This window comes from Ammospiza nelsoni, chromosome 6, assembly GCF_027579445.1.
Source record: "Ammospiza nelsoni isolate bAmmNel1 chromosome 6, bAmmNel1.pri, whole genome shotgun sequence".
Taxonomy (NCBI): Eukaryota; Metazoa; Chordata; class Aves; order Passeriformes; family Passerellidae; genus Ammospiza; species Ammospiza nelsoni.
Window position 1 is genome coordinate 33,942,392 of NC_080638.1, and position 14,569 is coordinate 33,956,960.

Here is a 14,569-nt window from a genome sequence, read left to right on the forward strand (position 1 = left end):
AATCTGACACATTGGTGGTTAAACAGTTATACAGGCATTATGATTCCCATTTATCTTAGCTAAAAGCTATAGATCTGAACTCCATTTACTTTCTAACCTAAGATATTTCAAAACCTATGCTTCCCCATGACAAAGAAAAGTGTTCCAAGTTCCACACTCTAGGTTTTCATGTTAAGGGAATTTCTGCACCTTTTCTGGAAGCTAAGCCATTTCACAAAAGAAGAGACTTATTGGCTAGAGAAAATCAAGATATAATCTTGATTAGAAAGGTATTTCAGCAACATGTAATGTGACTTTAGAGAATGTGGGGAAGTTGCTTTGTAAAAATGACTTTCTCTTTTAATCCACAGAAGTATTTTCATAAACAGCTGTGTGTACCATGCAAAAGCTTCAGTGAAATGGAAACCATGGTCCAAGTGACTTGTAGGTATTACAGCAGATTATTAATTAAACATTCCTGAAGACACATGTACTCAAAGCCTGAGTAACTGAAATGTTAGAAACTGTTTAGGAAGCTTTAAAAAAAAATTGTAACGTCTTTTCAAATACAATGGCAGAGCAACCAACTAAACAGCATACTACTAACTTCAAAGATTATACAGCCATTGAGATTTACCAAAGGCATTCTAAAATGAGACTTAAGGGAAGTTGGTGCACAGGAACAGTAGATTCAGCATAACACTTCCACAACATCTGAAGATTATCAAAATATTTGGTCTCAACTCAATAGCAAATACAGTGGCTTCCACTTTTACTTTACTTTAAAATAAATATATATAATTATTATGAAATATAGTAGTCACCTGTAACTTCTATTTGGACTAAAACCCCACTTGTTTGACTTCATTAAAGAAAAGGTTAAAATTTCTGCTTGAACAGTGAATCCACAGGAATATCCTAAGAATGAATGTAAAACCATTAACCATATTGAAAGCATAATGATCAGAATAGTTTTAGAATCAGTGACGTGTCCAACAGAATTTCTTGTTCAGTGCCTGCTATCTTCTGCCCTTCTAAATAAGCATCATGACCTAATTTTGTCATCACATTTCTTAGTGTAGGATCTTGTTCTTTCTGTGCCAAGTGGGGTCTTGTTGCATTCCATACAAGTTGGTTGTTAATTCATTACTCATTAGCTGTTGCTTATAATTGCATTAACTGAAATCTGTAGAAATACATGAATACACAGTGACTTTCATTCAGTTATCAATTAATTACTGGTTCTCCAGTGTTCTTCTCCACACCTAAAATTTACATGTTAGTTCCCTGAGTTTTATTCAATATACACAGGAGAGATGTGCGTCCTAGCTGCACTTCTTCCACCTTTTATCCTGTGTTTTTGAGAGGCTGACTTCCAATAGCAACTTCCCATAACTACAGCAAGATTGCAATCTTGTTAGGTCACATTTGGGGGGCCTAAGTACAAGAAGACAGATGGACACAGGATGGGACATACACACCAAAAAGCCAAAACCAAAACAAACTGTTAAAGACAACAAATGTTTGGAAAAAATATTCAAGCTAATATGAGCTTGATTTTAGACAGGAAGAGGAGGAGAAACATTTAAAACCTTCTACCAGAAGTGGAAACAAAACAAGTCTTGCCGAGGGGAAATGGGAGAGAGGACACTGCAAACAGATCAGGACACTGATGACTGGACATTTTCATATGCATGCAGACAAGTCATTAAACCAGTCTCTACTTTGGAGCATTTTATTATTCTTAAGGCAAGCTGTGAATATTCCAAGTATTAAGAATTAAGAAAAAATTATCAAGTATCTCTAAATGCAATTAAGCTTCTCAAAAAGAGCCTTGACAAGACTAAAAAAAGTTCTAAAGGGAACTACTGCAAAGTGAGGAAGGAACTGCAGGTGCACGTAGCTGTGCGGGAACACAGGGTACTCTGCTAATTGCGCTACGTCCCACTGAAACAACTGAGTCAGCACAATTTCTATTTATATGCTCTCTTCCTACAATAGTCACAGTCAAGGCAGAAAAATCAGCAGTCCTGCCTCAGAGGAGAAACTGGTGTGCTTGAGGAAGGGTCAGCAGTACAGTATAGGAAGTAATTCTATCTTTTAAGCTTACAGAGGAGTCAACATTCATTTGCAGAAAATAATAAATTCTTGAAAAAAGTCATTAAGATGGAGCTTTTGTGCATTCTCTACTTCTTTTTGTTTCCACAGTAAAACACAGCCCCTTTCAGAAATCTGTTTGCCATACAAGTAACCAAGCAATCCTTAGTAAGCCCATTTTGTCTTTCTTAGGTCTACATGTAGAAATGGCTGAGATCCTGCACCAGTTTTTCTTTTGCGAGGCTGATATTCATGATGCCTCTTACGAGACATTTATTACTGGTATTTTATGTAAGGTAGCTGATGAATTAATACTGTCTATGTGTTCATCAAGCCAGGTCAATTCTTGGACCTGTCAGCTTCATCTGTCTTCCAATACAAAGTTGTTCTCATGTAAAATGGCTTCTTTTTATCATAGCCATATTCCATAGCTAACCAAATCACTGAGCAATTCCACCTGGTTTCATGTTCTTAAGAGAATTCTCATTTCCAACACTCCTAAATGCAGTATCACTGGTATAGGAACACGATTTAACTCTAATCTTTCATTGGAAGAAAAATTAATAGCAAAATTTTTCCCAATATGGATGGAGAGTTCAAAAAACAATCAATGCGCTTGATTCTAGAAAAGCAGAATCAAAACCAAATAAGAGGGTCTTTTGGTACACAATCACAGATACAGAGAAGTTCAGCAGTGCATTAGACTGAGACTACAAATTTACTTTGTAGTTTAGAGGCAATAATAAGTAAGCATCTATACCTACGCCCCATATAGTTTTATATCATCTATTTTAGTATCTCTATTAAATAGATAGAAATTGTTACCGTTTTATCCCTGAGTCGTTCTCCATGGATAAGAAAATCAGCACAGCTATTCTCTTCCTGGGGAATGACTTTGAAGACTGTGACACAGCTTAGTCCACCCCCTCCAAGTGGTAACCATCCACCACTTGAGTCATCCCGGGTCATCACCACAGCTCGCACTCGTGCATAACTATTACTGAAAGAGAAGCAAAAGAAGACATTAGTTTTCCATAAAGTCTAGTAAAACCTCAGCCAAGTTAAAAACAAAACAAACCAACAAACCCACAACCAAGATCACACTAATTAGCACTGTCTTTCCACAAACATCACCTAGAAGAAAACAATTTAAGATCACCCTCTAAAAAATGTTCCTCTATATTTTTGTGCCTTTATTAGGACTTCTCAGAGGTCGTGATTTTTTGTAAAGAGGCTTAACCAGAGAACATAATTGACAAATCAAAACTCATATTCTTCCAAAAACTTTACACTCAATGATCTAGCTAGAGGGCAGGAAAGAGAATACGAACCAACTCCTGATTTATTTTAGACTAATCATGAAGCCAGTCAGCCACCATGAAATTGCACAGAAAAGAGAATAAGAAAACAGAAAGAGGTCAGGCCTTCTGTCACTGAAATCTAAACAAGAACAGGCTTCTAGCCGGAAACTCTGCTTCCCTTCATCCATCCCTCCTCCCCATGCATATAACTTGTTCTTTGCAAGGGCAGGTCAGGACACACATGGTGGGGTTTGAAAACAGGACCAGTTACAACTACTTAAGATCCACATTTGCAGTGTCTACTTGCTGCTTCTCTCCTGTATTTGTATCGTGTGTAAAATTACTGTAACTTTACAATCTAGCATTTTTCCATCATTTAGTATTTTTATAAAATAAACAAATTATTACCATGTCATTACTTAAAAGCCAAACTTCAGAGTATTGGAAAAAGAGGTTTTGGTCACTTCCCTCTTTCTCTGCTCTTAGTTTTTTCTTTTAAATTAAACGAAAACTTTTAGTTTTGGTTATGAATTTGCCACTATATCACTTGAAAAACTGCATGGTTTGCCAATGATAAGAGGCTACATTTGAAGTACAGTTTACTGGATGAATGTAGCAGTTGATGACTGAACATTTCACTACCTTAAAATAAGGTGTTATCTTTTTGCAACATATTCCTGATTGAGGGTTTAAGTATTTATGCCACTTAGCACCAGTGATGTCAAACTTAAGGGCTGAAGAAGAAACATTAGAAGAGATCAAAGTTGTTCCTTCTGTATTTGAGATAAAACTATTAATGAAGCTGTTGCACTTTTAAAAGATCACTGCTTTATTTCCAACATCCCCCTGAAAATCCCAAAAATAACAAAGGTAGGCTTTTTTGCATAATTAATATGTTACATTCTCACACACATGCATGATTCATAAATATGATTCACTTGTGTGCATATATATACACACACACACATATATATATATATAAGAATTTTGCTGCAAGCATGTAAAGCCTAAGTACATAACGGTTTGTAAAATGGAAAATTTTATAAGACTATAAATTTTTAGCTTGTGGGCAGCTGTATTTAGTTTGCTGCCTCTGAGCACAGCCCCCTCCTCTCTCTATATCTCACAGTTAAAATGATGTTCAGTCAACGTTGCTCACCATTTCTTTACCTCATCTTTCAGTAAAATACTCAAACAGAGCTGAGAAATATAATAAAGAAAAATCCAATCCTTCCTGGTATGCATCTATCACAATTTCAATACCTGCAAACACAACTGGCTGCATCTCAATGCCGAATAATATTACTGAAATTTGAATCATTTATTCACTGGTCTCCATCACTGTGTTTCACTCAGAGCTAAGGTCAGACTGCAGTTGTGCACTTCATACACAGGCAGTCTCATCCCATTCCTCTCAGAGGAGCCTCTTCTGACAGAAACTGAGGACACCAGGACTCTCCTCTAAACCAGTAAGAAATTGGATGTAACAACTGGTTAAGCCTAAACACTGTCTTTGTATTCTCAATTTAAGTGAACCACAAATTTAGCTTTTAAGTTTTTCACTCTATATTTGGCTGCAAATCTGAATATTAGAGCTTTTATTTGTATATCCCCCAACTGCAGCAAGAATTCAGTTAAGGAGAACTTCCCTTAGGCTACATGAGAAAAACCTACAACATTAATTTTTTCTTAAAATGGAAGTTCACACTCCACATACATTTTCTTTCCAAGAACTGCTAAGAAGCAAAGACAGAGGCTTAAGCTACTTCCATTCAATAGAGTTCTCTGTCAGTGTTGGGGCTTTTCCCCCTGTCCTACACTGAGATGCTTAGTCTGGTCTAGTTAACAGTCTTTAGACTTGCTTTTCATATATTTCAAATGAATGTTTTAAACATTTAGCCTTTCAAATATTTTAGAAACTACTATCAAATCCACTGCATTAGTGCAAAATAACATTCTCCAAAAGGTAATATTTAATGAACAATCTTTTAAATTGAAACTAGCCAGTTTTTCCATATAACCATCCTGTAGATCCATATAACCATCCTTGTGGACAAATTTTGTACTTGTAAAAATGCCAAAGTCTACAAAAAGATTTTTAGTTTTATGTTTCTGTTGGTGGTTGTTTCAAAATTTTTTTTTGTATTTGAATGGAACTCACAATTGGTAACAAATATAGCTATTTTTAGCAACAACACAAGCTGGTTTGCAATTAACCAGAATGCAGCGGCAAGACCTATAAGTGATTCCCATTTCCAAAATCCTCTGCAAACAAAACAGGATCTGCATGTCACACTATTGGCACTACAAAAGCACTTGGAAGTCCTGTATCTGTAAGCACTATAGCCCCATCTACTCTTGGGAACTTTAGAACAAATGGTTAAACTGCTGGTGTACCTTAGCAGTGGGAAAGAGCGCAGACAAGGCTCTAGTGTTTTCCTAACACAGCCTAGGGTTTTTACCTACTCTTGCATGTTAGCAGCTCTATCAGGAATACCTGAACAAAAGAAAAGCCAAGCAGAGCAATCAGTTGAGCACTGCTCTTACAAAGCCTTTTGCCAAAGCCACCATAAGAGTGTGAAATGGAGCATGAAGGCAGCATTGCAACAGCAGGTCCAAAGCTACTGTACTGCCAACCTTTCCCTGGTTTTGGTTGTGGCCACTGGAAATTCTTGAGGCAGAGCAATGTTTAAAGGAAATGGTATTCTGGACAAAGGAGCATGATGCTTTCTTAAAGTCAGTACTGAGGTTCAGTAAGACTGGGGACAATGACACTTGAAATCCAAGATCTTTTACTTTTTAATAAAAGATGTCTTTACTTTTTAATAAGTGAGGAAACAGATCTCTCTAACAACTGAGTGCCTCAGGTAGGAGATAAGAGTATTGTATTATAATGTGATTAAAGGGAATTATAAATTGGAATAAAGGAGAAAGAGGAAAAAAAAAAGGTTATCTACACTGTTTTTTCCCTCTAGCAGTGAAGACTTGCTGAAGAGTACAGCATGTGTCTGAGTACTATAGCTAGTAAACCTGAAACAAAGCAATTTTAAGACAGCATAATAAATATGTTGTGTGAAGTTTCATTCTAAAATCATAATCAAATGAAGATTATGATACCAAAATCAAAATCTGAAGTGGGGTGAATTAAGCAGTCTAAGAAAGCATTAGGGGCAAAATCAAAAGGTTATAAATCATAAGTGGACAGGAAAGATATGACCTACAGTCCTTGTGTGTTTCTATCACTGGAATGCTCTTGGGCCCAAACTGACTTATAAACTGGATGACTAAACCATTGTGCAAGTGCAGGAGGCACATCACTGGCCAAGAGGGACCTTCAGCTCTGCAGCTAAGGAACAAACCTGCTTTTGGTAGCTGGGGAAGGAACACAATTGTAAAAAAGGGGAAGAGATGTTGGGGATAGTGGGGAAGCAGCCGTCTTGTTGCTTTACATATATTTTAACCTAGTTTCAACAGTATGCAAGTCTTTTCTCTCCTAATTCATATTAAACATTGCCATTCTTCTACTTACACTGCATTTTGCACATTTCTATTTTAATATGGGACTGAAAAGCAAAAGTGATTTCAGAAATGTTGCTTAAAGTGATTGTATTGTAATTGCAAATTCTTTTTTTTTTAGTACTATACAGCTACTACCATTACCATCGAGAAACCTGAATCTGCAAGTGGAGTTATAAACTGAACCATAAGAGAAACTGACTCTTTCAGCTTTGGTAAACATATTTAGAATTAAAATTTCTTTCAAAGCTGGAAAGCAGATCTGAAGAAAAGGACCTCAAGTTTCATTTTCACCAAGCCTAACCCAAGCCAAAAACACGCCCTTGAGACAAAGAAGGCCAACAATTACACCAGCAGGTCACAGAGGCCGATCCTCTGACTCTACTCAGCCCTACTGAGGCCACACCTGGAGAGCTCTGTCCAGTGTTGGGCTTTCCAGTACACAAGAGACAGACCCTGGAGTGGGTCCAGCAGAGTGCAACAAAAAGGATTGAGACAGAAGCATCCATCATATGAGGGAAGGCTGAGAGAGCTGGGACATCTCAGGCAGAAGAAGAAAAGACCTGTGGGTATCAGTGTACACAAACAGCTCAAGGGAGGATAGACAGTGCAAAGAGGAGACACAGAGGCTCCTTTCAGTGGTGCCCAGTGACAGTGAACACAAACTGAAACACAGGAAGTTCCATTTGAACATAAGCAATCACTTCTTTGCTGTGAGGGTACCTGAGTACTGACACAGGTTATCCAGAGAAATTGTGAAGTCTCCATCCTTGGAGAGTTCCAGAATCCACCTGGACACAGTCCCAGGTGAGCAGATTTAGGTGACCCTTCCTTGAGCAGCAGGGAAGGTGGCAACCGGAGATGTCATCCAATCTCAATTATTCTTTCTTTTCTTTAGTATCATATTTCAAAGCCCACCAATTTCACTAAAATACAACTTCATAAATACAATCCATGAATATATGGGTTAATTTAGAAGAATTCATGATACTTTGAAGCAAGAGTTGTCACTGTGCGAACTGCTATTTAAACACTTCTGACAAGGCTAAGGGGGAAAAAAAAAAGGCATTCTGAAAAATCATGACACACTCTGCTATGAAATTGCACTATCTTTGCTGGCACCCACGTAACAGCTCCAGGCTGGTCTCCAAATGTGAAATGGTCATGGATCAAGGCTCTTTACCTTTGACTGGCTTTGCAAACATACTTTAGTCCCTCCAACTTCTGTTTGTATCCTTACCAAAAGGGCATACATTGGCTTTTTATGGTTCTTCTTATCAAAGTAGCTTAGCAGAAGACCTTATAATTCCCAGCTAGAGAAGTGCTCATGAGTACATGCATGTCCACATACCAAAAGGTACTGTCAGACCACTAAGCTAAAGTCTCTTTTACTTGCAGATAGCATTTTTTGAATATTGACATGACATAGAAAGAAAAATAATGTCACCAATACCAGATGATCTTGTCGGTACACTGCTGATGTTATAAACCCTTTGTTACTAAAGGTTTAGGGAATGAGTGCCACTGACACAAAATATTAATGACTTACCTAAAACAGAAGGAGACGCAAATGTAGCACAAGTGCTAAAGAAGACATCATTTACATCAAGAAAATGTATGACAGAGTATGTTCTGATTTTTTAATGAAGAGGATATTGCTATAATAACAGCTACTAAATGAGGCTTTGCTTAAAATGTCTGTTACCTTCCTCCTCTCAAAATTATACCAACAAATCAGAATATACACCAAACTCTTACACTGGTAGAATGCAAGACTTGTCAGATTTTCTCCTTTAAAAAGAGGCAAGAGGTATTCCTCACAATAAACAGCAAATGTGCACGGCTACAATGCCTAGGAAGTTTATTTCTTTGAGGAGCTTAGCAAGAAAGACATGGATTTCTGGAAGGAATTACAGACAAATGCTGTTACATGTAGGATATTGGTAGCAACACTGATTTACTGAAGAACTTCAGATTTTGTCAAAAAACCTGAATGGAACATTTCTGCTCAAATAACAAACCCCCAAAACCAATAAAATGAAACAAAACAACAAAAAGAAATTCTATTTACAGAAACCTGAGCTACCAAGCAAAATAGCTTGAACCCAAAATGGCAAAAGGAAAAAGCTACATGGGAACCGGTATTACAAAAGCAAGGGATAACTGGTATCCTGAAAGAGCCAAAACCACATTATCACAATTATTATTTAGTAGAAGAGGCTCATAAAACAAGCTGTTTAACAGTGCACCTACAATTCAAAAGAGCAAATTAGACACAAATGAACAAGTGTCAAAATACTATATTGCTCTCATGAAGTGTTCTTTCGGACACAATATAAGAATAATTAAAAAAAAAGTAGGAATGGGGTTATAGTGTTCCTATTTGAATACAGACAATTTAAGATTTATGTCCACGTAAAGTAATCAATGCTGCAAGGAAGAAAGGCTGCAGCTGTAAGCTCTTTTGCAAAGCACAAGAACATACGAAGAATAGAGAAGCTGTTAAGATTTGAAACCCATCAAAATGACGTATAAAGTACTTATTTGACATTTGTATGAAAAACATTTTAGCCCTGTTCCCCAGCATTTTCTCTTCTTTGATAATTGTAGCTAGTTTCTATTACTTCAGTATGTCATTTATGAGGGTTGGTTAAATGAAGAAATATTTATCACACTAAAGATAAACACATACTTGGATTCTACTCCTTTTAAAGAAACTTCCTTCTGAAGGACTAAATAAAAAACCCAAACAAATTTATTTTTCTTTCCACCCTTCCCCACAAAAATTAAAAAGACTCAAGGTAGCATTTGAAGGTGGTTCTACAGGTTTTGGACACATGTAGCAGAACTAAATAAATAACATATAATATGTAATTTCCCTTTGCAGTGGTTTATGTGATAAGGTGGACATGGAAGATGCTTTTTGATCACTTCCACAGCTGCCTGTTCACAACAGAGGACTGCCAGTACCAAGGACTTCTGAATTAAATTCCATCCAGTTTTAGGCAGATGGGTAACATGATTCAAGTGGTCAGATCCTGGTACTCATGTACCTTCCAGGTTTAAATGGGTTTTCTTCCAGAAAACCCTACATTTTTCTCATTTTTAAATGCTGACAGCTGTAACTCCAGAAATACCCACTCGCTATTCTAGCCTTTCTTCCCTTCTCTGCATATATTCTCATAGTTTTTACTTCTTCCTCACCTCAGAATTTCTGAAGATCCACAGGAATCTCTTCATTCCATTTATAGCACAGAACTGTCTGTACCCTCTTTTAATTCTGTGAAATCATTACTTGTTTCTTACCCAGCTATTGGGTACTGACGCCATGTATTAATTCTGATTTGCTTACCATGGAAACATATAGAGAACAATGGAAAAGCTCACAAACGAAACAAAAGAAAGAGGTTTAGTTTGGGTGTTTTTAGTGAGAAAAGTTACCATTTCTTTCCAACCTTGCAAAAACAAAGAAACATCTAAAGAAATGATGGAACACAAGCTTTTCATTTTCTTGAGCGCCTTAGCAAACAAGCACAAGTCTGCAGCCTAAGGCAGATTCCACTGAAACTAAGACAACTTGACACTTCCAGTAAATTTCATCAGACAACACCATCCAGTCTAGATTTTTTTTTAAAAGTGAAGCTTGCAGATTCAGTTGCACTTTTCATTTTCCTGGGAATACTACAATTTAGGGTAACAATTTATGGAAAGATTTTAGGTAATATTTATATCTGAACAGGTCAGAATTCTCTCTTCTCTCACAGCCATTATTTGCTCACAAATTCTGAGAATGAAGTATGCAAGTGCAATTAGATCACTCTCGTTGTCAAAGCTGGCCATCTAGCCACTGAGGTTATGGATTTCAGGACTGGAAACCCTGTTAACAGGTGTGAATACATTAATCAACAAGTCATTTTGTAATAAAGTTCTAGACCACTAAAATAAGATGAAGGTAACTAACACATTCCTTATAAACAATTTTAACTACCCTAAGGTACAACAGACTATACTAAGTATATTATTTTCAAACAAGCACCTGTGTACTTTTTATCCCAGTGCTTGCTGTATTTAGGAATAGAACTCCACAAATGCTCAGATAGCTATTATTTTCCTCCACCTAAGAATTTATGCAGCAAAAATAAAGGACAAAGCTGTTATACTTTCACAAACAGGTCAGAAAACATCATCACAGACTTTCTGTGTTTACCCTGCCTGAATTTCTGTCAGGTCATCCTGGACTACAGAGCCTTTGGGCCAGACAGCATCTGTAATGAGCATCATCCAGTGAAGCTCAGAGTTGCTTGTTCAGAGCTTAGGGGGTGAAGTGCTACATACTCTTGAACTTTTGGCAATGCATTATGGAAGAAAAAAGCATCAGATCTACTGAGCTTATTCGCCTAAAATAGTACTTGATATTAGGTAGGCAAGCACAAAATCTAAATTTTATTCTTACCACATTAAAAGAAATTTCTAAAAGGCACAAGTCATTTCTGGCATGCATTTCCAACTCAGCCTGCACAGAAAAGGAGACAGAACCTGGAACCAAATAAAGCATATCCGCACATAAGAAAATACTCAAGCAGCCTTGCTGAGCTCTGAGATTGCTAATGAATATTGTATACAAGAAACATTCACGTGGTGAAATCCATGTGAATTGAAACTGCAGCATCATTTATTGATACTGCTAAATCTAAAGCTTGTCTTAACATTTACCTTGACGTGGCTTTTCAAGGACTTTAACTACAAAACATCAAAGTCATCTTGCAAAGTAAATTATATTCTAAGAAAATCCCTAATGCTAAATTTATCCTTTTATATATATATACTGTTTTTTTATTATAAAAAAACAGTAAACATCCAAAAGGAAGTTTCAAACATATGCAAATGGATAAATCATTAATGTCTGCATTAACAAAACAGAAAGACTACAAACCAAACTGCCACATGCTTGACAACATCAAAGTAAAATAGGAAGTCCAAATGAGCCTTAAGAAAGAAGCTTGTGAACTTAAAGAACCTTTTTAAAGGTGTATGTTCACTGACCAAAAAAAGAAGTTCCCATTTCCTTGCTACACAGCACCACATCTCATGGCTTGAACCAGTCTTTTCTGTAGTTTTAACAAACCATGAATATTTCAGAGAGAGGAAGTAAACAGAAATAAACAAGTGAAAGACAAATGCAAATACTTCTATTATGATAGTGCATCAAACCAGAAAAAAATATTAATAAGATTATACAAAATGTTTCAATGGTATGCCCTTTATATTTGTCATACATCCACATGAATAATGTAACTTACATAGCCATTATGTAATTGTATTATTATGTTTGATAATCTCAGTAATAATTAGCAGTCTAAGTATAGAAATAGGTGACCCACAGGCCCTAAGGTGAGAACACAGGAATTTTAACAAAACATCCCAAAAAATAACTAAGCCTTGTTTACTACATTCCCCATTCCAATTACTGCTAAAGTATTATTCTTCACAAGTTTCTACAAAAAGCTGCCTGTATTGAATACATGGGTGGTGTATGAACATAACACAGAGACAAGCAATAATCAGGCACTGCAAGGCCTCTAAGTTCAAAATGAAGATTATATAAGTTCCATTACTTGCTGCTTTTCCAGAGAAGTTTAGAAACTTGTAAGCAACTGCACAGAAAAAGAGTAAGGAGTACACATGCATTTCCCTTCCTCACCAAATATGTAATAAACCAAAATAAGAACAAATTCACACTTTATAAATGATAGTCATGAGAACTCCCACAAAAATCACTGAGTCGCTGTCTATTCAGAAACTTAAAAGGGATCCACCAGATACATTTTCCTTGTTTTGGCAACAACACAACTCTGAACAAAGGGCTGCAACAGAAATGATGAGATGAGATAATTTAGTATTATAATCACATCTCCTTGTTTCTTTTTTGGACTTTTAAAACCATTAATGCCATTAGAAGGATAATGGCCTTAAACTGATGGATAGGCTCAGATATTAGGGAGAAGTTCTTTACTGTGAGTGTGGTGAGGCACAGGAACAGGTTTCCCACAAAAGTGGTGAATGCTCCATTTCTGCAAGTGTTCAAGCCTGTCTTGGATGGGGCTTTGAGCAACCTGGTCTAGTGGAAGATGCCCCTGCCCAAATCTTCCATAGATGACCTCTGGGCTCCCTTTGATTGCAAATCATTCTATGATAAATTAGGGTGGAACTTCAACCTGTGGAAGAAATTCTGAAAAAGGTGATGGAGACAGCTAAGTCAAACTGCACAAGATTCATGATTAGAGTACCAAGAAAGCAAGTGCAACATTGTGCAATGCAAGCTCAAAACAGTTTTTAGACAGCAGAATCCAAGCAAGGAGCAAAACAACAGCCTTTCAGCTGCAGTCAATCTATGAGACAAAAACGTCACATAGGAACAGCTAAGCAGATTTTTTTTTTTCTGGTGCAGCTCTGACATCAATGTTGCACAGCTTTACTAGACAAAGCTGATTGCTATCCACTGTAAAAATGTTTTGAATGGCATTATCCCATTTTATTATACAAAATAAAGTGTAATACCTTATAAAATATAGGCTAAAGTACAAAACGAAAAAAACTTCACTAAATTAATATGAGATATACATGAAGCCATTCAAAAAATATTTGTGTCTATGCATTTAACAGTACTGGAAATGAATCATGGGTACATAATTGAAGAAATACAACCAGAAAATTAAATATCTCTGCTTAGAGAGACTGAAGACATTATATATTCAAAAAAATAAGGAGAAATTATACTGGTATAACAGACAAATAGGTGTAGATGGAGATGATCAAATTCAAGGATTTAAATTTGGCTCTTTCTTTAGTACCCATGTGTTTTGTTACAGATCTTTGCTCTTACTGCAGCAACAGAAGGACCTTCTATATTTATACTCTAAGGACAGGGTCTACTATCAAAACAGTGAGGATTACAAATAATTTTCCTTTATTATAAACAACAATGAATTTTGAGTACTTTTATCTGCAAGGATACTGTCCAAGTAATTCAAATAAGGCAGAGAAGTCATTAACTGTTTTATTAGTTGAAGAAAAGCTATCAACATTTTATTATGCATGCGGAAAAGCAAAATTGAAAGACCAACAGCATATTACAAGTAACTTTGGTGGCACTAACAATCTCTAAATTTTGAGCTAAAATGTTCACTGTTTAGGAATTTAGGCTTCAAGTATCAGCTGCATCACACATGTTCATCTGACAGAATTCTGTGCATTTTGCTCAAAACCCAACATTAGGAAAGCATTTATCACATATGAGGTTTACATACAGGATGTAAAATAGTGCTTTTGAGGTATCTGCTTCTTAAATTTGGTTGTTCAAATATCAAGAAATTAAATTGAGTTGGAAGAGAAGAAAGACTCTTCTCTAGTCATGCAGCAATTCCTAGACAGATTCATTTCCCTATAAGTTCAATAATATCGGGAGGAATGGGTAAAAGAGTTTTTTAGCCAGTACATTCTTAGAAATAGTCATACTGATAGAGAGAAGTGATTATTTGAGTAGAAGAATTTTAGAACTGGCACTGCACTTTTAGATAGGATTTAGGTAGCTACATCCTTGTAGCTCATCCTTGTTTTCTTCACCCCTGTGTTGACTGGGAAGTGTTGTGTGCTCAGTACTCAATACAACCATCTAT

General features: G+C 36.4%; 1 protein-coding gene across 1 annotated transcript in view; it reads right to left on the minus strand.

Annotated features, from left to right (window-relative positions):
• Positions 1 to 14,569, minus strand: part of SPRED1 (sprouty related EVH1 domain containing 1) — a 58,494-nt gene that overhangs the window by 21,458 nt on the left and 22,467 nt on the right. The window contains exon 2 of the mRNA XM_059473939.1: positions 2,902 to 3,076. Within this exon, the coding sequence (XP_059329922.1) occupies positions 2,902 to 3,076 (175 nt within the window). The remainder of the gene's footprint in view (positions 1 to 2,901; positions 3,077 to 14,569) is intronic.